This window comes from Somniosus microcephalus, chromosome 15, assembly GCF_052327205.1.
Source record: "Somniosus microcephalus isolate GS21.2 chromosome 15, FLI_Smic_1.0, whole genome shotgun sequence".
NCBI lineage: Eukaryota > Metazoa > Chordata > Chondrichthyes > Squaliformes > Somniosidae > Somniosus > Somniosus microcephalus.
The window spans coordinates 99516873-99540806 of record NC_141001.1 but is presented as its reverse complement, the minus strand read 5'-3'; the positions used below and the strand labels follow the sequence as shown (position 1 = coordinate 99540806).

Genomic DNA, 23934 nt, shown 5'->3' with positions numbered 1-23934 from the left:
TATTTATTCATTCTGATTTTTTTCCACTAGAGTTGTTTGCTTGCTCTTTCAGAAATTGAAATTGCCTGAAGATTAACCTCTCCCCTGGTAAATGTTATTGCCACTACCACTGCCCCCTTGGTTTGATCAGCTTATCCAAACATTGTAAATTCTCGGTGACAGCACTAGATGGAGCTAAATGAAAAGCGCCTTTGATTCGGGGATTGTAATTTGAGACCAGTCCTAATAAGAATTGTGATTGAATCGGGGTTTCACTGTTAGATCTAATCTGGGGCACGTAGCATGGATGTAAAAATATATATGAATTGAGAGAGGGTTAAATGAACTCTTTTTAAATAATAAAAATGTACACATAGACTTCCTATTTCCTCAAACTGAACCGCCCCCGCTGACCTGGAAGTGGATGGGGAGTGAAGCGGTTTCTTAGGGACCTTGTAGCTTGAACATGGCTGAAAGCAGAGGTAAACACACGTGGGTGAGAGATGAATGAAGAGCGATGTGAAATGTAACAATGTGGAGTGTAGCATTGGGTAACAATGTGAAATGAGGTGTAACAATGCAGCGGGCCCTGGACTCGCGCTCTCCGCTATGTTTGTGACTTTGGGTGGGTGTGGAGTGAAGCTGCACTTTGCATTTATTTTAAATTGTGCAACAAGCGGCGCCGCGTACACACTCTGCGGTTGATGTTTCTGTGGATAAAGTATTGCAAGGCTTGCTTTGTTGATCGGTACCCGACTATCGAAGCCGCCGCATTAAGCGATGGTGACTGGTTTAAAGGTTGTGCACCGCAGGGTGGAGAGTGTGTGCTGGCAATCGACAGGGCTTGTCAATATCAAGGGGAAATGTTGGGAGTGCAACTTATGGGCCCAAGGAGTGAGATCCATATTCTAACCAATCCATCCATTTAAATAAATAAATAAATAAATGGAGCTATGCTTACTTGTGCACTTAAACGTCAAAAAGGCTCCACAGAAACTAATTAAGCTCAATTGTGGGATTCAGGGCAAAACTTGGATAAGAGAGGTAATGTGTGATGGGGGTGGGGGAGAGACAGATTTGAAGGAGGGGGGAGTGGGGGTGGGGAGACTGGGTCGGGTGCCTTGGGGCTCAGGGTTTCTATTTACATCAGTGATTTAGGCTTTGATTTAGTGTAGATTGGTTAAATTTGTCGGTGGTACTGAGTTAGGAAGGGCAGTGGAATTGAAGGAGGCAGTCCAGAAACAATGAGCTAAACAAAATGTGAGTGGGGTGAGCAATGGAAGGTGAAATTAAATACAAACAAATGTAAAGTGAAGAATAGGGGCCATGCATAATGAATGGTGTTGAAATAGCTGAGGATGAAGTTGAACGAGATAACAACAGAAAACGCTGGAAAAACTCAGCAGGCCAGGGCAGCATCCGTGGAGAGAGAAACAGAGTTAACGTTTCAGGTCGAAGACCTTTCGTCAGAACTGGAAAAAAGCAGGAAAAGGAATAGATTGTGAAGCAAGTTAGGGGCTGGGAAAAGGGGGAGGGGATGAAAGAACAAAAGGAAAGGTCAGTGATAGGATAGAAAGCAGGAGAGATTAAGAGACATTGAGAGACATTAAGAGATATTCAAGGCAAGAGGAGGTGGTAATGGGAAGATTAAGGAACAAAGGATGGCTCTAGATGGGGTGTGAATGGCGCTGGCAGAATGAAGGGCAGCTGCCATGTGGGAGGGAAGAAAAAAGGCCAAACAAAAGTGTGGATAAAAAAATAAAAAATGTATATATATATGTGATAGGGGCCGAGGGTATGATCTGAAATTGTTGAACTCTATGTTGAGTCCAGAGGGCTGTAAAGAGCCTAATTGAAAGATGAGGCGCTGTTCCTCGAGCTTACGCTGAGCTTCCGTGGAACAATGCAAGAGGCCGAGGACGGTGAGGTCTGAGTGGGAATGGAGCGGTGAATTAAAGTGACAGGCCACTGGGAGCTCGGGGTCTCCCTTATGGACTGAACGGAGGTGTTCCGCAAAGCGGTCACCCAATCTGTGTTTGGTCTCCCCAATGTAGAGGAGACCACATCGTGAGCAGTGAATACAGTATACTAAATTGCAGGAAGTACAAGGAAATCGCTGTTTCACCTGGAAGGGGTGTTTGGGGCCCTGGACAGTGGGAAGGGGGGAGGTATAAAGGCATGTGTTGCATCTCCTACGCTTGCATTGGAAGGTGCCAGGGGAAGGGGTGCTGGGGTGGTAGAGGAGTGGACTAGTGTGTCGTGGAGGGAGCGGTCCCTACGGAATGCTGAAAGGGGAGGTGAGGGGAAGATGCGTTTGGTGGTGGGATCATGCTGGAGGTGGCGGAAGTGGCGGAGGATGATCCGTTGAATGTGGAGGCTGGTGGGGTGAAAGGTGAGGACAAGGGGAACTCTATCATGGTTCCGGGAGGGAGGGGCAGGGGTGAGGGCAGAACTGCGGGAGATAGAACGGACACGGTCGAGGGGAATCCTCGGTTGAAAAAGGAAGACATGTCGGAAACACTGGTATGGAAGGTGGCATCGTCAGAGCAGATGCAGCGGAGACAGAGAAACTGGGAGAATGGAATAGATTCCTTACAGGAGGCGGGGTGGGAGGAAGTGTAGTCCAGGTAGCTGTGGGAGTCAGTAGGCTTGTAGTGAATGTTTGTCAATAACCTATCCCCAGAGATGGAGACGGAGAAGTCGAGGAAGGGAAGGGAAGAGTCGGCGATGGACTATGTGAAGGTGAGGGAAGGGTGGAAATTGGAAGCAAAGTGAATTAAATTTTCTAGTTCAGGGCGAGAGCAGGAAACGGCACTGATACAGTCATCAATGTACTGGAAAAAGAGGTGAGGGAGGGGACCTGAGTAGGACTGGAACAAAGAGTGTTCCACATATCCCACGAAAAGGCTGGCATAGCTAGGACCCATGCGGTTTCCCATAGCAACACCTTTGATTTGGAGGAAATAAGTGGAGTCAAAGGAGAAGTTGTTTAATGTGAGAATAAGTTCAGCCAGGCGGAGGAGGGTGGTGGTGGATGGGGACTGGTTGGGCCTCTGTTCAAGGAAGAAGTGGAGCACCCTCAGGCCATCCTGGTGGGGGATGGAGGTGTAGAGGGATTGTACATCCAAAGTGAAAAGGAGGTGGTTGGGGCCGGGAAACTGGAAACTGTTAAAGTGGCGGAGGGCGTTGGAAGATTTGCTGATGTAGGTGGGAAGAGACTGGACAAGGGGAGAAAAAATAGAGCTGAGATAGGAAGAGATAAGTTCCATGGGGCAAGAACAGGCTGAAACGATGGGTCGACCATGGCAGTCCTGTTTGTGGATCTTGGGAAGGAGGTAGAAGCGGGCTGTGTGAGGTTGGGGAACTATGAGGTTAGTGGCCATGGGGGGCAAGATCTCCAGAGGAGATGTGGTCAGTGACAGTCTTGGAAACGGTGGCTTGATGTTCGGTAGTGGGGTCATGGTCCAGGTGGAGGTAGGAGGAGGTGTCGGAGAGTTGGCGTGCAGCTTCTGCTAGGTAGAGGTCGGTTCGCCAAACAGCAACAGCACCACCCTTGTCAGCAGGTTTAATGACAATGTCGGGGTTGGATCTGAGAGAATGGAGTGCTGCAAGTTCAGAGGGAGGGAGGTTGGAGTGAGTGAGGGGAGCAGAGAAATGGAGACGGCCGATGTCACGGCGGCAGTTTGCAATGAAGAGATCTAGAGAGGGTAAGATGCCAGAGGGAGGGGTCCAGGTAGAACGAGAATTCTGAAAGCGGGAGAAAGGGTCAACCGTGTGGGGGGAAGACTCCTGGCCAAAGAAGTGGGCACGGAGGCGAAGGCGACGGAAAAAGAGCTCGGCATCGTGCCGAGCTCGAAATTCATTGAGGTGGGGGCGTAAGGGGATGAAGCTCAGGCCTTGTTGAACGAGACTTAGGACTCTTAGGCCTGGATTTTGCGGGGCCTTTGGCAGCGTACACACGGTGTATGTTGAAGTAAGAGCCCCCCCGCAAGTTCCGGGTTTCTGCGTGGGCTGCGCCTGCGTGAAAACCTGGAACTTGCGATCTGTCAAGTTTCAACTTGACAGATCATCCGCATGTGCAGGAAATGGACATTTGCTGGTGGAGAGTCGGGCTATTTTCCCAACTACTGCCCAGCCAATGCCCACGAAACTCTCACGCCTGGTAAAAGCAGGCGTAGGGCCGCCTTTTACCAGCGTAAGGGTTTAAATAAATATTAAAATAACATTTTTAAAAAATCATTCAGAAACCTTTAAAATTAGTTTAGGTTATTTTTGGCCCCTTTAAAAATGTTTAAATTTATTTTTCAAAATATTAAATTTTTGTTTTAAATGTTTAATTAAATTGTACTTTAATTTTAAATGTGATGATTTATTTTTATTTTGGTTGTGTCAAAATGTATTTTTTATGTCGTTGCTATTCTGCTTATGGGGATTCCGTACGCAAATGGAATCTCCATAAGCATAATGGGAATCCCACTTTGTGATTGGTTGGGCTGGCCCACGTGATCCCAGGGATGCTTGAGAACCGCCTGCACCCCGGGATACGTGGGCCTCTACGCAGACGTATGCCTGCAGGCCCAGGTCACACGAGTCCAAAGATACGGAGGCACCAGGTAGGTGCGTACTTTTCTTGTGAACCAGAGACAGTCGGAAGCCTCCGACCGCAATTTCAGGTCCTTAGTCAACTCCACGTTTGTCTGCCTGCGACCCCGCTAGCAATCGGGTGGGATTGTGGCAGAGAATGAGTGCGGTGAGACCCACTGCCAAGTAACCGCCCCGATTGCGACTTCTCTTCCCCCGTCCCCTCCAGGATTGGCATTGGCCGCTCCTTCCTTCCTTCCTGCCTGCCTTATGCAAATGATGGCAGGGGTCCCGGGTCCCTGGAGGATTTAGTTCCCGTCTTCCCCACTTACTGCCACTTGCTAGCGCTGCCCATGTAGAGGTAGGCGGTAGGGCCATCTGAGACTTTCAGTGGGAGCCATGATCTTTGGGGAACTTCTGCCCCTTTTAGGGTCCTTCGCTGCCTCTTCTGGTACTGCAGTGGCGTCCCTGCTACTGCACTGCTGGGATATTCTGCCTTTGCACTGGTGGGCTCCATCCAGATGGAGGGAATGCCACTGGGAGCCTGCTTTACACACTGGATGAACCCTGACCTAGGAAGGTAGGTCTGGGTTGATCCCAAAGAGGAGAATCCCTGCAAACACGTCCAGTCAATGCAGAGCAACAATCAACAAAGATAAAAGATCTATGTAGGTAAAACAATAGAGTACAAGTCAAGGGAAGTCATGATCAAACTGTACAGGGCTCTGGGCAGACCACTCCTTTAGGATTGTGTCCTGTTCTGGTCACCTGAGAAACAAGAGAGACATTCAAGTGATGGAGGCAGAGAAGAGCCATGAGGCTAATCCCCTGTGTCAGAGGTCTGGGTTTTCAGTCTGGAAAGGAGGTGTCTGAGAAGTGATCTTATAGAGCTGTTTAAGATAGTAAATGGTATGGTTTTGGATAATAACTTTGGATGAATGGAAGGGGTTAATCTGGGTAACAAAAGTATTTGATGCAGTCTTTTGGTGTATTTTTTTTTATATATACTGTAATTGTAACCGTGCGAAAGTTTAGCTTTTCATTTAAGAAACAATGCAGTTGATGTGCAGTAGCTTTAAACCATAATATTTTGAAACAGCTGACCAACGTCTGGGGCATTTGGAACAAAGCTTGTTTACATGGAATTACATAGAATTTCACAGCACAGAAACAGGCCATTCAGCTCAACAGGTCTATGCTGGTGTTTATGCTCCACATGAGCCTCCTCACACCTTAATTCCTCTAACCCTATCGGCATATCTTTCTATTCCTTTCTCTCTCACAGGGACTTAGGAACAGGAGTAGGCCATTCAGCCCTTCGAGTCTGTTCTGCCATTCAATGAGATCATGGCTGATCTGCGACCTAATTCCATATACCCGTCTTTGGCAAATATCCCTTAATTTTAACAAAAAGCTATCAATCTCCGATTTAAAATTAACAATTGATCTAGCATCAATTGCTGTTTGCGGAAGAAGTCTGTAGAAGTGTTTCCTATTTTCACTCCTGGCTCTAATTTTCAGACTATGCCCCCTAGTCTTCGAATCCCCAACCAGCAGAAATACTTTCTCTCTATCTACCCTATCTGTTCCTCTTAATATCTTGGAAACTTCGATCAGATCACCCCTTAACCTTCTAAATTCTAGGGAATACAACCCTAGTTTGTGTAATCTCTCCTCATAAGTTAACCATTGAAGTCCGGGTATCATTCTGGTAAACCTACGCTGCCCTCCCTCCAAGGCCCAGGACTGCTCACAGTACTCCAGGTGTGGTCTAACAAAGGCTTTGTACAGCTGCAGCATAACTTCTACCCCCTTGTATTCTGGTCCTCGATATAAAGGCCGGCATTCCATTAGTCTTTTTGATTATTTTCTGTACCTGTTCATGACATTTTAATGATCTATGCACCTGGACCCATTCACTTAATCTTTCAATATCCAATTGTAATTTTATGCTTTCATCTACAATGCCGTCTATCTTTGTGTCATCGGCAAATTTGAATATATGACTTTCTATGCCATTATCTAAGTCATTAATAAATATTGTGAATAGTTACACCACTAGTCACATCCTGCCAATTTGAGTACCTACCCATTACCCCTACTCTCTCTGTCTCCTGCCGCTCAGCCAATTTCCAAGCCAGTCAATAATTTGTCCTCAATTCTGTGGGCTTCTACCTTAGGTAACAGTCTCTTATGTGAGACTTTATCAGATGCCTTCTGGAAGTCCATATAAATAGCATCCATAGACATTCCCCTGTCCACTACTTTAGTCACCTCTTCAAAAAATTCAATCCGGTTTGTCAGGCATGACCTACCTTTCACAAATCCATGCTGGCTCTCTCTGATCAACTGAAAATTTTCGAGGTGCTCAGTCACCCTATCCTTAATTATAGGGCTAGATTTTCAGTTGCTTGCGCCAGCAGTTAGCGCCTTAAGAGAAGTGATTTTCGGGCGCTATTCGTGTAGCGCCCGGGCGCAGCGCAGTTTGCGCCCCGCCCCAAATTAAGTTGCCCGTTAGCGCCGGCGCAAAGTTTAGCGGCCGCCCGGATGCGCGCGCAGAAAATGATGTCACATCCTCGTGCAACGCCCTTTGGCCGCCCCGAATCCAAACTTCAGTCGGACCGCCCCATTCTGCGGCAGGCGTCCAGAGCGTTTGTAAAATGGAACGCAACACACCCTGGGGAGCGCAAATTAAAGGGCACTCCTCCTGCACTATAAACGGCAGTCTGAATGTGTTGGGTGGAAGGATCCAGTGTGTTGTTGTGAACGGTGTATTTATCTCCTCCTCCTCTTCCTCTTCCTCTTCCTCTTCCTCCTCCTCCTCCAAAAACACATGCACCCTTCCCCTTTAAGAGCTCACTGGCACCAGAGTGTCTGCCGTGCGCTGCGCCCGAGCTCGGGCGCTGCGCTCTGCACCGCCGGCTTAGCGCCTAAAGGTAGTAGTGGAACGCCTCTTTTAGCGCTCCACCAACCTCTTAGGGCGAAGCCACTGAATTTCCGGCAACGGGGCACTACTTTGGGGCGGGCGCTAACTTCGGGCGGGCGCTAAGGTTAGCGCCCCAAAACTGTCTATACTGAAAATCTAGCCCATAGACTCCAGCAATTTCCTGACAACAGATGTTAGGCTAACTGGTCTATAATTCCCTGGTTTCTCTCTCTCACCATTCTTAAGTAGTGGAGAGACGTGCAATTTTCCAATCTGAAGGAACGGTTCCTGAATCTAGAGAACTTTGCAGATGCCCTAACTATAATCGTCCAATGTGCTCACCTACTTCCTTTAAAATCCTAGGATGGAAACCATCTTGTCCTGGGGATTTGTCAATCTTTAGTGCCATTATTTTCTTCATTACTGTTTTACTTACATTAATTTTATTGCGTCCCTGTCCCCGATTCAATATTAGTTTCCTTGGGATTTCCAGCATGCTATCCTCCTCTTCCTCTACTGTAAATACTGACGCAAAGTAATTATTGAACATGTCCGCCATTTTGTTATATCATTGACAATATCACCGCTTTCAGTTTTTAAGGGGCCAACAAAGCTCCTGACTACTCTCTTTTTCCTAATATAATTGTAAAAATTCTTCGTATTGATTTTGTGATCCCTTGCAAGTTTCTTTTCATACTCCCTTTTTGTAGCTCTTACTATCTGTTTTGTGATCTTTGTATCTTTCGCATTCGCCGGTATCTGTGCTTTTTTTTGCAATTTTGTATGCTTTTTCTTTTAGTTTCATGCTGTCCTTTACCTCTTCAGTCGTCCATGGCTGCTATTTTTTTAGCAAGTAGCGCTCTTGCCCCTCAGGGGTATAAATTGGTTCTGTATCACATTAAATTCTTTTTTAAACATCTCCCACTGATCTCCTGTCATTTTACCCATTTACCAGATTTGCCCAGAGTACTGTGGGCAGCCACTGCCTCATCCCGTTGAAGTCGCCTTACCTAAATCCAGAATCTTAGTAGCTGTTTCGCGTTTCTCCCTTTCAAACACTACGTTGAACTCGATCAGGTTATGATCGCTATTGGATAAATGTTTACGCACAGTTAGGCTGTTTACTAAATCTGGCTCATTACTAAATCTAATATGGTTTGCCCCTTGTTGCCTCTGGGACATATTGTTGCAGAAAATTACATGAAGGTTAGAATCCCCCATTAAGACCACTCTGCCTTTGCTACACGCTTGTCTAATCTCTGCATTTATACAATCTAGCACTTCAGAGCTGCTACCAGGGGGCCTATACACAACTCCCACAACAATCTTAAATCCTTTCCTATTTCTTAATTCTACCCATAAAGTCTCCACTTACCTCCTGCTTACCTCTCTTTTATATCCTCTCTTTTAATTGAAGTGATTTCATCCTTAATCACTAAGGTTACTCCTCCCCTCTGCCATTTTCCTTATCTTTCCTGTTGATCTTATAACCTGGTATATTTAGTTCCCAGTCTTGACCATCTTGCAGCCATGTCTCAGTAATGACTACCATGTCATAATCTCCAATTTGAATTTGCGCCTGCAGTTCATTCAGTTTATTCCTTATACTCTGTGCGTTTGTATAAAGAACGCTTATTTGGGCCACACACCCATGCCTGTCCTTCAGCTCTAATGTTTTACTTACTTGTTTCTTATTTCTCTCTCCTGGTTTAATCACTTTACATCTTTTAGTTTTCCTAAAGCACAATTTCTGACTGTTACTCTACTTTCTTCCCTTTCGTTTGTTTTTGAACTACTATTTGTACTACACTTTCCGCCTGAGCCCTCCCCCATTTACTAGTTTAAAGTCCTTGTGACCGCCCTATTTATCCTTTCTGCTAGGACCCTGGTGCCAGACCGGTTCAGGTGGAGCCCGTCTCAGCGGTACAGTTCCTTCCTGTCCCAATACTGGTGCCAGTGCCCCATGAAATGGAACTCCTCTTTCCCACACCACTCCTTTAGCCATGTGTTCACTTCCCTAATCAGCTTATCCCTACACTAATTTGCACGTGGCTCAGGTAATAATCTAGTGAGGTCCTGTTCTTTAAATTAGCTCCTAGTTCCTGGGACTCCCCAAACAGGACCTCTTGCCTACTCTTCCCTATGTTGTTGGTCCCAATATGGACCACAATGATTAGATCCTCCCCCTCCCTCTCCAATATCCTTTCAAGCCGGTTCGAGATGTCCCTTACCCTGGCACCAGGTAGGCAACATACCATGTGGGACTCTAGATCTTGCTTATAAAGGATGCTATCTGTCCCCCTAATTATTGAATCCCCTATAACTACCACATTATGCTTCCTCTCCTCCTCTTCCTCCTCCTCCCCCCTTAGGACAGCCTCCTGCTCCAAAGTGCCATGGTCCGCATTCTGGCTGTCCTTCCGACAGTCTTTATCCTTATCCTCACAGGTAGCAAGTACACGTACTCATCTTGCTTCCCCTTAAATGCATCTATGCTATTCACCCTAACCACTCCATGTGTAGCGAATTCCACATTCTCGCCACTCTCCTGAATTCCTGATTGGATTTATTAGTGACTATCTTATATTTATGGCCCCTAGTTGTGAATTTCCCCACAATTGGAAACATTTTCTCATGTCTACCCTATCGAACCCCTTCATAATTTTAAAGACCTCCATCAGTTCACCTCTCAGTCTTCTCTTTTCTCGAGAGAAGATCCCCAGCCTGTTCAGTCTTTCCTGATAGTTGTATGCTCTCAGTTGTGGTACCATATTTGTCAATCTGTTTTGCACTTACTCTAGTGCTCCTATATCCTTTTTGCAACATGGAGACCAGAACTGTGCACAGTACTTCCAAGTGTGGTCTAACCAAGTTTCGATATAACTTTACATAACTTCACTGCTTTTGAACTCTATTCCTCTAGAACTGAACCCTGGAGTTTTGTTTTCACTTTTGGTATCCTTCATTGCCTCTTTTAATTGTTTGTGAATCTATTACCCCGAGATCACTTTCTGCCTCTACCCCATTTAGACTCTACTTTTCAAGGAGTAGGTGGCCTTCTTATTCCTTATACCAAAATGCACCACCTCACACTTACCTATATTGAAATTTATTTGCCATTTACATGCCCATTCTGCAAGTTAATGCCTTGTATTTTGTCGCAGTCCTCCTCGATATTAACTACACCCCCCCCAATTTGGTGTCATCCACAAATTTTGATATTGGCCCAGATATTCCGATCCCTCCGGGTGTGTACGCGCTGTGTACCCACCCGTAGAGACATTGGAAATGCCGGTTTCAGGTATGCACAGCGCATGCGCTGAAAACCGGCGTTTCCGATCTGTCAAGAATGCTCTTGACAGATCGGACGCCTGGCCTGGAGAAGGGCCTCTGCGAGGGAGAGTTCCACTTCCTGGAGAACCTCCGCCCGCTGAAAACCCTTAGGAATGTTACGCCTGGTAAAAGCAGGCGTAAGGCCTGCTTTTACCAGGATAAGAGTTGAAAAAAGTAAAAAAAAAAAAAAAAAAATTTTCCCCAGTCATTTATCATTTAAAAATACTTTAAAATAGGTAAGTTTATTATTAGCCCTGTAAAAAAACTTTAATTATTTTTTTCAAAAAATTAAATTTTTGTTTAAAATATTTAATTTATTGTAATTTCAACGAATTTTAAAAATGTGATGGTTTTTAAAAAATTTATTTAAAGCTTTACTATGTTTTTTCATTGATGTATGAAGGGAGATTCCCTTCTTTGATTGGCTCCCCATGGCCCACATGATCCTAGGGACGCTTGCAAACCGCCTGCGCCCCTGGGATACGTGGGCCCTGCGCACTTGGAGTTGGAGAGGCCCAGGATCGGAACTAGACGCACTTCGGGAGCCCTCAGGTAAGTGTGCGTAGATTTTTTCCAGATCGGAGGCCTCCGCACGCGGGAAGCCCTCCGATCGGAAAATATAGCCCATTGTACTTCCGATTCTCGAGTCCAAATCATTTATGTAAATGGTGAACAACAGTGGTCCCAGCATCGATCCCTGTGGAACACCACTTCCCACCTTCCGTCAGTCTGAGTAACCACCTTTAACCTATACTCTCTGTTTTCGAGAACAAATCGGGTAGTGTGCATCCGCCTGTGTGGGAAAGGCCAAGGTTGGATGTTGGAGAGGGGTCTGTGGACATGTAAGTTGGATGACTCCTAAAGTCGAATGGCCATCAGAAAGGGAAAGAATATTCTGGATGAAAAGTAGTTGATGTTTGTCGGTGGTAATTGCAAAGACGTCAGCCGCAAAGGGATGCCACCTGCTCCGACAAGTGTAATACCGTTCATGTGAAAGGCTGGGAAGTAAACGGGAGTTGCAGCAGAACTGTCATAGCAGTGACAAGAAAGGGTGTAAAGGAGGAGAGTCCACACCTAGATGGGGAGCTACGATGACTTTTCCACAGGGGAATGAAAACCTTTTTCTTTGTTTCCTTGTGGACCAAAAGGAACAGGAGTGCTCGCCGCCGACTCCATTCTCCGCCCTGGCCACTGTCTCAGGCTGAACCAGACTGTTGGCAACCTTGGCGTACTATTTGACCGTGAGCTGAGCTTCCGACTCCATACCCTCTCCACCATAAATGATCGCCGACTTCCACCTCCATAACATTGCCCGTCTCTGCCCCTGCCTCAGCACATAGGAACAGGAGTAGGCCATTCAGGCCCTCGTGTCTGCTCTGCCCTTCAATTAGATCAGGGCTGATCTGCACCTCGGCTCCATTTACCTGCCATTGCTCCATATCCCTTGATACCCTTACCTAAAATCTATCTATCTCAGTCTTGAAAACTCCAATTGATGCAGCGTCCACAGCCTTTTGAGGGAGAGAGTTTCAGATTTCTGCTATCCTCTGTGTGGAAAAAGGTGCTTCCTGAATAGCCTAGCTCAAATTTATAAGATTATGTCCCCTTGTTCTTGATTCCTCCACTAGAGAAAATAGTTTTTAAAAATCAAATCTCCTTAACATTTTAAAGACCCTGATCCGATCACCTATCACTCTTCTATACTCCAGGGAATACAAGCCAAGTTTATGCAACCAGTCCTCATGATTTAACTCTCTAAGCCACGGTGTCATTCTGTTGCATATTCGCTGCTTGCCCTCCCAAGGCAAATATATTCTTCCTGAGGTTGGTCCCCAAATCTGATGGGGTCGCTATACAACTGAAGTATAAGTTCCTCTTCTTTGTATTCCAGCCTCCTTTTGAGATAAAGGCCAACATTCCATTAGTCTTTAGCCATCTGCTGCTGCTGGACGCCTGCCTGATCCTTGCTTTTGTTACCTCCAGACTCGACTATTCCAACACACTTCTGGCCTCCCATCATTTAAGCTCATCCCCAAAGCTCTGCTGCCCGCACCAAGTCCTGCTCACTCATCACCCCTCTGCTTGCTGGCCAACATTGGCTTCCACCAAAGCCTCAAATTTAAAATTCTCACCATTGATTTCAAATTCCTCCATGGCTTTGCCGCTCCCTATCTCTCTAACCTCCTCTAGCCCGACAACCCACCGAGAACTCTGCATTCCTCCAATTCTGGCCTCTTGCACATCCCCTACTCCCTTCGCCCCACCATTGGTGGCTGTGTCTTCAGCCGTCTAGGTCCTAAACTCTGGAATTATCTCCCTAAGCCTCTTCACCTCTCTCTCCTGTTTTAAGACTCCTTAAAACCCACCCCTTTGGCTAAGCTTTTAGTCATCCCTCCTAATATCTCCTTTTTTGGCTCGGTGTCTGTTTTGGTATCATAATGCTCCTGTGAAGCGTCTTGGGAAGTTGTTCCACTTTAAGGTGCTATATAAACGCAAGTTGTTTTTGCTGTGTGTCACAAATAGATGACATGATGTTTTATGATGCTCGGTTTTGTGGCTGGATCTTGTAATGTAATTACAAAGCTCCGTTTTTTTTTGTGTGTGATTTATGCTGTTCCTTATAATTCAGCAACTCCGTCTTTGTGACAGATTTTCTCTTTTTTTTGATAGACAGAGGAGATGTTGCTGATGAGATGCCTGAACTGTCAGAGATTGATGATGAGGTGTGGTGTGACTGGGACGAAGAAGATCAGAGCGAGGAAGAATTGCAAGTCCGCTGCCTCTTTTGCGAGAGGTGCGTTAGGCTTTCTGCATTTATAACGCTTTACAAAATTGAAACAATCTACAGATATTTGTATTAATTATTCATATAGATGGTTAGCATTGCACTGTCACAAAAGTTTGACACTTCAAAAATGTGCACATAATATATTTCAAGGTAGTTGGGTAGTTCAAATGGTGAAATACTTTCTCCCTGAGTAGATGGGCTTTCTGACACTTGACCTTGTCCAGTCCTGTTGGGAGTGAGCTTTTTCTGTCAGTGCTGACTGAACTGTTGCATAAAGCACCAGGCTCTGGCAGGATGCTTCATCTAAAGGAAATTTGTCATTTTTATTCCTGGGAGAGATAATGGGGAATTGAGTATTAATCTTAAGCGACAGCCAATGTGTGCATCATAATGTGGTGGGACACAGATTCATACCAGAAGACCCCCGTGTTGAGATGATAATCTAAACTATGCCACGTAGAGAAACACTGAATGGAGGCTGGGCGCCTCATTAAAATAAAAGGAGAGGAAGTAGAGAGGAAAGGTTCTAATCTGGCTGCTGTTGAGTATATTCAAGGTTGAGATAGGTAGATTTGGACTCTAGGGGAATCAAGGGATATGGGGATCGGGCAGGAAAGTGGAGATAAGGTTGAAGATCAGCCATGATCTTATTGAATGGCAGAACAGGCTCAAGGGGCCGTATGGCCGACTCCTGCTCCTAATTCTTAGGTTCTTATGTTCTTCCTGGAGTCTCGTTCAAGAGTTTCATGGTCATAAGTCTAGGGGTGAGATCGACCATCCCCTCCCTTCTTGGGCGCAATTGATGCAATTGCCCATATGAGATTTCCCCCCTTCCCTCACCCCCCCTAAAAAAAAAGAGAATTGGTAGGCATGCACTGGGACAAGTGCTTGAGCCTTTAAACAATCTGGTTTTACAGGTAAAATCCCTGAGTATTGTTGTATCTGTGTGTTAATGGAGACATGGAATGCAGGAGTTGGTTTAACAGGTGTTTACTGGACAAAGTCTGGAGGTGAACTAACAGATACAAGAGACTATACAGGCTTATATAGCCCGAGTGGCCACTACCGGCATTACAGTACACAGGGGCTCTTAAAGGCACATACACCACAATTCCTCCCCTTTTAGACAACCAGTACATAACATTTTAAGTAATTGTTATTAACATGTGTACAAGAACAATAATCTACACATTTGCTGCAGTTAATCAATTATAAGTCAGTCTCTCTGGAGGCTTCCTGACTCGGTCCGGATAACGCCTCGGTGGTGTAGTAGTTTTTGGTGGTGTAGTAGGTTCTTTTGGCAAGGTCGATTCGGCTTGAATGCCAGTGTCAGGTTCATCTGGTTCCAGTATCACCGGATCGGAGGTAGATACTATGGGTATCTCTGCTTCATCATTAGGCGTATAGAGTGGTGGTGTAGGTTGTCCCTTTTCGGATGACTCTATGATCTGGTCAGCATGGCGCCTTATTATGCTTTCTCCAATGTCCACGGTATACATCAGCGGTCCTAGTCATGTGCAAATAGTTCCAGGCTGCCATTTCTCGGTACGGTAGTCCCGGGCCAAAACTTGTTGACCTATCTGGAAGGTTCTAGTTGGCCTTGCATTCATGCCTTGAAATTGCTGGTTCTCTACGTCCCTTCTGATGTTTGGCTTGATCAAATCCAGCCGGCATCTTAGTCTTCTATTGAAAAACATCATGGCGGGAGTTTGGTTTGTAACCACATGTGTTGCATTCCTGTAGGCAAACATGAAGTTATCTACCTTATGCTGTAGATTAATGTCTTCATTACCCATAGCCTTTATGGCCGTCTTGAAGGTCTGGACAAACCTTTCAGCTAATCCATTGGTGGCGGGATGGTATGGGCGGACGTGTAGTACTTAACCCCATTGTTTTTTAAGAACTTCCTGAATTCTTCGGACACAAATTGTGGTCCATTATCAGAACAGATCTGTTCAGGCAGCCCATTCCTGGCAAATATGGTCCTTAATACTGTGATGGTTTTTTCCGTGGTGGTGGAGGACATCTTTATTACCTCCGGCCACTTGGAGTGTGCATCAACAGCGATTAAGAACATTGAGTCCATAAATGGACCAGCAAAGTCGATATGTACCCTTTGCCATGGAGATGAGGGCCACTCCCATGGATGTAGAGGGGCTTGTGGTGGGGCGTTTTGGACCTTCTGGCATCCTAGACAGCCCTTGGTCATTTCTTCGATGTCTCCATCGATACCTGGCCACCACACAAACGCTCTGGCTAGGTTCTTCATTTTCACTCCACCCAGATGCCCCTCGTGAAGCTCCTTTAGCACTTTATCCTGGAGTTTGGGTGGAATCACCACTCTGGATCCACACATCAAGGTTCCTCGGCACACTGACAGCTGTTCTCTTCTTTGCGAGAATGCTGGCAACAGTGGTTCGCCATGTGCTGGCCATCCCTTCACCGTTAAATCGTAGACTCGTGAGAGAGTCGGGTCATTTCTCGTTTCTTTTTCAATGGTAGAATTTGTTACTGGTAGACATTCCACTATGGTTGAGTGGAACATTTCCACTGGGTCCACTGTAGGTGCCTCTTCTACTGTTGGCAACGGTAGACGCGATAAACCGTCAGCATTTCCATGCTGTTTTGATCCTTTGTATTCTATGTCATATTGGTGTGCCCCTAGGAAAAGGGACCACCTCTGTAGCCTTTGCGCTGTCATAATGGGAACGCCCTTTTTAGGGTTGAATATGGAGACGAGGGGTTGATGGTCAGTCAACAAGGTAAATTTTTGTCCGTGTAGGTAATGGTTGAATTTCTTCACTCCCCATACCAGGCTGAGTGCTTCCCTGTCGATCTGGGCATAGTTACGCTCAGCTGAGTTCGATGAGCGCGACGCAAAAGCTATCGGACGCTCCGAGCCATCAGGGAATCTATGCGATAATACCGCTCCTACGCCGTAAGGGGATGCATCGCACGCCAGTCTGATTGGCAGTGATGGGTTGTAATGAGCCAAAACTTCCTTGGACGTGATCAAGCCTTTACATTTATGGAAGGCACGTTTACAGTCTTCGCTCCATTTCCAAATTACTCCCGTTTGTAGCAGTTCGTTAAGAGGGTGCAGAACAGTTGACAAGTTCGGTAAAAATTTATGATAGTAATTTATCAATCCCAGGAACGACCTTAATTGTGAGACATTTTCAGGTGCTGGGGCTTTTATGACCGCTTCAATTTTTTCAGGTGACTTATGCAACCCTTCTTCGTTAATTATGTGGCCACAATATGATATTTGTTTCTGAAAAAATTCGCACTTGGGGCGATTTGCTCGTCGGCCCCGTTCTCTCAGCCTAGTGAGCACCTGCTCCAAATTGGCAAGGTGCTCGTTTTCGTTTTCTCCTGTTACAAGGATGTCGTCTAGGTAGCATTGAGTCCCCGGAATTCCTTGCAGGACTTGCTCCATAGCTCTTTGCCAGATAGTTGGAGCTGATGCTACTCCGAAAACCAGTCGATTGTACTGGTACAGGCCTTTGTGTGTGTTTATCGTGAGATACTTTTTAGAGGCCTCCTCAACCTCCATCTGTAGATATGCCTGTGCCAAGTCAATTTTGGAGAAACGTTTCCCTCCGGATAGTGAGGCGAAAATATCTTCTATCCTCGGAAGAGGATACTGTATTGTGTGAAGGACCGGGTTTACAGTCACCTTGAAGTCCCCACAGATGCGAATTTTTCTCTGTTCTTCAGATTTATCATTATTCAACGTTTTCTTCATGACCGGGACGATGGGTGTTGCCCACTTGCTCCAATCTATCTTGGATAACACGCCTGCCTTTTCTAAATTCTCCAGCTCTGCCTCGACTGCTGGACGAATTGCGTATAGCACCGGCCTTGCCTTAAAAAACTTGGGAATTGCCGCATCTTCCACTTTTATTGAGGCGGTGACGCCTTTCAAGGTTCCTAGTTCCTGTTGGAACACTTCTTTGGCGTTGGCCAAGATGTCTTTTAATCGTTCAGGTATGACGTCATCATCATTTTTTTTCTTACTGGTCACCGTCAGTGCCTGAATGGAGTGCCAGTCTAAACGTATCTTCCTGATCCATTCACGTCCCAACAGCGGTGGACCACCATCTTGCAGAACGTATAAATACAACTTGTGTATTTCCTTGCCGTTGTATACAACAGGCACCCTTATTTTCCCTCTGGGGTATACTTTCTGCCCCGTATATGTTTTCAAGATAATGGATGTGTCTTTCAAAGGTATATGCGGAAATAGCCGCTCGTAATCCCGTCGATTTATGACGGTCAGAGCTGATCCTGTATCTAGCTCCATTTTAACTGGGGACCCCGCTATCGTGAGGGTAACCCAAATGGTCTGGTAATCTTCTTTGGCAATTACATTATGTAATTTGAGACAGCTTAGTCTCTTGTTTCTGGAGTCGCTATCGCTCTTCTGGTCTTCGGAGCTACTGTCCGTCATCATTTGTACCTTTCTGTACTTTTCCTTATTGATTTTTTTTCTGTCAGTGGATTTTTTGTTTCCAGATCGGCATACACGTGCAATGTGTCCCATCTTTCCGCATTGCCTGCATGCTTTGTCCTTGAACCAGCAGTCCCTCTGGTCATGGGTGGATCTGCCGCAGCGATAACATCTCTCGAAACCCTGTGTCATTTCATGGGTGCCGAAGTCCTGTGGCTTTTGCTGTATCTCTGCAGCTCCTCTTGCTGCTGCTTCATATGATACCGCCACACTGAAAGCCTTGTCCAGTGTTAAATCTTTCTCAGAAAGTAACCTTTTCTGTGTTCCTTCACTTAGGAGACCGCAGACGAATTTGTCTCGAAGAGAATCTGCCAGTCCTGCTCCGAATTGGCAGTGCTTTGACAGCTTCCTTAATTCGGTGAGGTAATCAGCGTTACTTTCATTCTTGTGCTGATTCCTCCTGAAGAATTTGAATCGTTCCGCTATCAGCAGCGGTGTTGGGTTTAAGTGCTCCTGTAGGGTATCAACAATCTCCTTAAAATCCTTGTCCATCGGTTTGGCTGGAGTGATTAAGTTTCGTAACAGCCAGTATGTCTTTGCGCCCATTAGATTTAGAAGTATCGATGCCTTTTTATCATCCTCTATTTCATTCGCTGTGCAATATACCTCCACTCTTTCCACATATGTGGTCCAATCCTCTACATCATTATCGAAAGCAGTAATATTGCCAGTCTTAGGCATCCTGAAAAAAAAATGGCACCTCCCGCCGCTGTCGCTGTTCTCCGCGGTTTTTATTTATAGAGCTATTTTTAATAGTCGGAGACTCGTTCCCGCCGGACTCTCTGGGACTTTTCCCTCCCTCTGCTTGGTCCGAATGCCGACCTGCTTTGCAGAGCTGGCCGTCTCCCGAGTGCTCCACCCTTCATCTCTGTTTGCCTCCGCCTTCGCTGCTCGGCCCCGCTGCAGAGCCAGCCGATCGAGCCCCAGCCCGCCCCCCAGGAAGGATTATTGCAGTACCTGCCACCAGCCCGGCTAGCTGGTGAAACCGTTTTTTTTTTTTTTCTTTTTTTTCTTTTTTTCTTCTCTTTGACCTTCGTCCAAGGAATCGATATCCTTGAGGTGCTGTCCAATTGCAGGTAAGTCCGTTTCCAATTCGTCGCCACTGTTGTATCCGTGTGTTAATGGAGACACGGAATGCAGGAGTTGGTTTAACAGGTGTTTACTGGACAAAGTCTGGAGGTGAACTAACAGATACAAGAGACTATACAGGCTTATATAGCCCGAGTGGCCACTACCGGCATTACAGTACACAGGGGCTCTTAAAGGCACATACACCACAAGTATTATCCTACAGCAGGCAGTCCCAGCACATTGGCCATCCAGTTCAAAGGGCTACAGTGGAGATTCATAATGCGTTGCAATTGGCTTGCGGAACATGTAATTTATCCCCGCCATTGTTCTTGCGGAACATGTAATTTATCCCCGCCATTGTTCTTGCGGAACACGTAATTTATCCCCGCCATTGTTCTTGAGGAACATGTCATTTATCCCCGCCATTGTTCTTGCGGAACATGTCATTTATCCCCGCCATTGTTCTTGCTAAGCCATCCACCAAGGTGGCAGGAAGATTGGGGCCCTGCTCCCAGACGGCTGCTGATGTGATGAGGGAGCAGACAATGGTAACCATTTGAGCACCCTCATTCTGACTTTTCTTCTTGTCCTCAGCAAGACACCATGCCTCTGTTTGGTGCCTCCCTATGTACTAATGGCTCAACTTGCCAACTGAGTGAAAAGAAGGATTGAATCCTCCTAATCGCTGGTATTATCAGTTAGTGGTCCAGCGTCTGGTCCCACTGCACTAATAACCTGGCTAACGTTAAAATAGTGGGTCAGATTTTGCTGTCAAAATAACAGTGAGGCTAATGGCGCTCACTGTTATGCGTAAGTTATACAGCAGCTTCAGGCAAGGGGCAGATGCGTGGTTAAATGCGAATATCCAAAAGTTGCTCTCCGAATTGCCCCGCTCTGCCATTAGCTTGCAAAAACAGCATTTTGTTCTTTGCCTCAGCATTGGCATGCATTGAATGGCGTGAAGTTGCTGTATTTGTACAGCAGAAACCTACCACAGATATTTAGCTAGCAGTTACAAGCATAATTACCCCTTTAACAATGTGATAATGACTGCCAATCATCCTCCCTGGCATCGAAAATTAACTATTAAAAATGTGGAGTCTCACTCCTTGAGGTTGTGAATTGTTTTTGGAGATTTACAAAATGTAAAATTTTAAATGTTTTCTTTTTTTTCTTGCTTTTCCTTTCTGTCTCTTTTTTTCTTAATCTAATCGTCCTTTAGTTCTCTTTCCGTACCTGGTCTGACATTGAAATCACCCACTCTAATTCACCCTTCTTCTCAGTCCTTCCACTGTTTATTTCTCAATCCTTAAATCTCACTAAGGCGATACCCTGCTGGTTGCCCTGTTCACTCAGGTCCCAGATGCCCTGTTTCCCTCGCTGCGCTGTTGTCAGCTCGCACTTTCAGCAACTCGGTGAGCAAAAGTCTTTTGAGCTGAAGGGTGCAAAGGCAAGTCTAACTCGCGGCAGATGCCTTCAGATGCCCTTGTCCAGCAAAATCTGGCCCTGTCTCTTCGTGACCCCTCGGTGAAATTACGTTTGCTGAGCAGACAATAACAGGTGCATCAAATTCCAAAAGATGGAGAGAGGCAAGCTATTTCTCCCTCATTTGCAAGCTTTGGCCAATAACATGTCTACGGATGAAGAGGCTGCCATTTGGAGAGTCTAGGGTTAGGATTTACCAAGACTGAAAATGTATGTCTCGTTGCAGATTCTCACCTTTAGCGGACAGGTTTCTAAATGTACTTCAAGAATCTGACTGATCATGGAACAGCTAGAGAATGACGTACCAAATAGGAACTGATAATGATTCCAAAGGAAAAGAATGAATTGCCTGTTGACTAGTATTGGCACTGTGTGAGCGTGATGAACAGCCCCACATACCCAAGTCCTGTGGTTAGCATGGCACTGCTATTGCTCAAAGCAAAATAATAATGCATGAGGAAGGCAATTCGACTCATCTTAGTTCATCCATCTAGAAGCATCCTGAAGCCCCCCCCTGCCTCGATAGTAGCATTCAATTGTTTCTTAAATGATTCCTGGGCTTTTGCCTCCATTCCACATGTTGATCACTCTTTATGTGACGAGGAATTTCCTTATATCATTCCTAAAATTACCCGTTATTAGTTTGAGCTTGTGTTCCCTTTCTATTTTTACTTTTACTTCTTTCATTCCCTTCACAAAATGATATATATCTATGAGCACCTCTCGGATGTCACGTTTCTCGACTGAAAAGCCCAAGTGTCTCCAGTCGTCCCTCATAACCCAGACCCCTGGCACTGGGGATCAGCCTTGGGGCTTTTGGCATTGCCTCCGGTCCTTGACTATCTGCCTTGTTTCTTGGTGACCAGAACTGGATGCGGTATTCAAGGTGCAGACTGATTGGAGCAATACAAAGTTTGCTCGCTACCTCCTCTGAGTTATGATCTACTGCTTTGCCTCTGTAGCTCAACAGTCTGTTCGTTTTCTTGGTTGCTATTCTGTACTGGTTGGATATGTTTAGCACTGAGTCTACAAAGACTCCCCAGACTCTCTCAACTTCATCCGTGGCTATTTTAACACCATTCATGGGGTACCTATGTTAATTATTTGATGTGCCCTCTCCCATATTTTAGCAAACACATTCTGAAATTTCTGCGCTGGTTCTTCCAATTCCACTGTCCCTCCCTGTTTGGTATCGTCTTTAAAATTGACCACTCGGCATTGTGTTTCTGAATCCAGGTAATTTGTGTAAACTAGAAACAGAAGTAGTCCCACTACATGAGCCCTGAGGCCACCTATTCAGTACGCCTTCCCCAGTCTGACAAAAGCCTTCTGGAAGTCAAGATACATGAGGTACACCGTGTCATGGGGCTTTCTACCATCCACTTGGGATGTAATTTCCTCAAAGAAGTTGAGGAGGTAGGTCAGGCTGGATCTTTCCCCTTCTGATTCCATGTCGACTGCTGTTTACCAGATTATTGTTCTACAAATGATCCTCAACTTTACTCCTGATCATCGATTATTCCATTATTTTACTTTGAATGGAAGTAAGACTAATTGGACCAGAACTTCGGGTCTCCATGGCTGATCTTCGACCTCAACTTTTCCGCACGATCCCCAAATCCCTTGATTTCTCCTCAAGTCCAAAAATCTATCGATCTCAGCCTTAAATATAATCAACGACTGAGCATTCACAGCCCTTTGAGGCAAAGAATTCCAGAGATTCACAACCCTCTGAGTGAAGAAATTCCTCCTCATCTCAGTCTTAAAAGCATGAGAAACGGCTCGAAGATGGCCCAAAACTAGGCATGAGCCACCACAGGCCAAATACTGAGATGAGTGGAGAGGGGGGGTCAATATTTCTCATGAATGTGTTCCTTATCCCAACACTATGCCCCCTAAATTACGATTGCTGTTGTGGAACTGAAAGAATGTTTTATTTTTACGTTTAGCCTCAATTGCCATGCTTTTTTTCTAGGCCCTCTCTTTGCCCCATTTTATCATTCTCTTAACACTTTCCTGCATTTTCTTGTACTCATCCCAGTGAATCTCTTCCCCCCTTTTTCCCTGCAAAGTTCTCCGAGGTTAATTTCCTTTTAATCTTGTGTTGAATTTGTTTGTTAATCCATTCAGAGTTACATCTTGTTTAATCTGAGCTTGTTGATTTTGGGTCTGTATCCTGCGTGCTCAGCATTATACCTTTTAAAGATGTTCTAGTTGTTCCCTACTGAAATATTGTTGAAAAACCTCCCCCCAATTTTCTCGCCGTCCCCTCATTTAATTGAACTTAGCCCTTTTTGAAGTTATGTTTCTGGCTCTCGGTCTCAGTTATTTCTGACTCCCATATCATGTTGAAGCTGATCATTCTGTGGCTGCAGTCCCCCCAGGGTGCTATAACTTCCATCTGGTGTACATTTTCTGGGTCATTAGCAAATCATCGATCAGGATGAGCATTGCCTCTTGTGGCTTCCTTGATGCACTGGCACGCGTGTAATACATGGTTATTCCTCAAAGTAGTCGTGTATTATATTTGCCAGTTCTGACTGTAAACCACTTGGGTATTCCACATTTATATTTGGATGCATGAAATCCCCTATTAAAATAAGTGTCCTGTTTTCGCATACCCTTCTCTTCTGTACAGAGAGCACATTGTCCACCTCTGTATTGTAGTGTTAGCTTGGATTTTTTTTTCGTTAGAGATGTCTGATCAGAGTAGTTCATTTTGTAGCTTTCTGCCTCCCATAGGCTCAACTTCTTTTAGCTTTCAAAGTGTCCCCGATGTAGGATTACACCATCTCAGTCCTGAAATATTCAATTGAACCAGCATCCACAGCCTTTTGGGGTAGCGAGTTTCAGGCTTCAACTACCCCTTATGTGGAAAAAGTGCTTCATGAATGGCCTAGCTTTAATTTTAAGATTATGTCCCCTTGTTCTTGAATTCCCCCACCAGAGGAAATAGTCTCTCCGTATCTATCCTTTTAACAGTTTAAGCACCTTGACCGGATCACGCGCAATCTTCTATACTCAAGGGAATACAAGGTTATGTAACCTGTCCTCTTAATTTAACCCTCTAAGCCCCACTATCATTCTGCTGAATCTGTACTGTACCCCCTCCAAGGTCAGTATATCTTTCTTTGACCAAGGTAGTGGACCACTGAAGCATAGCTTCCTCCCCTTTGTCTTCCAACCCCCTTGTGGTAAAGACTAACATCCCATTAGCATTTTTGATTACATTTTGTGCCTGTGCACTAACTTTTATTG

General features: G+C 45.5%; 1 protein-coding gene across 1 annotated transcript in view; it reads left to right on the top strand.

The window, feature by feature from the left end:
• The first annotated feature begins 470 nt into the window (after positions 1 to 470).
• prmt3 (protein arginine methyltransferase 3) overlaps positions 471 to 23934 on the top strand; it is a 245501-nt gene continuing 222037 nt past the window's right edge. Inside the window, exons 1-2 of the mRNA XM_086007535.1 lie at positions 471 to 604; positions 13490 to 13613. Coding sequence (XP_085863661.1) covers positions 544 to 604; positions 13490 to 13613 — 185 coding nt within the window. The 5' untranslated portion in view covers positions 471 to 543. The remainder of the gene's footprint in view (positions 605 to 13489; positions 13614 to 23934) is intronic.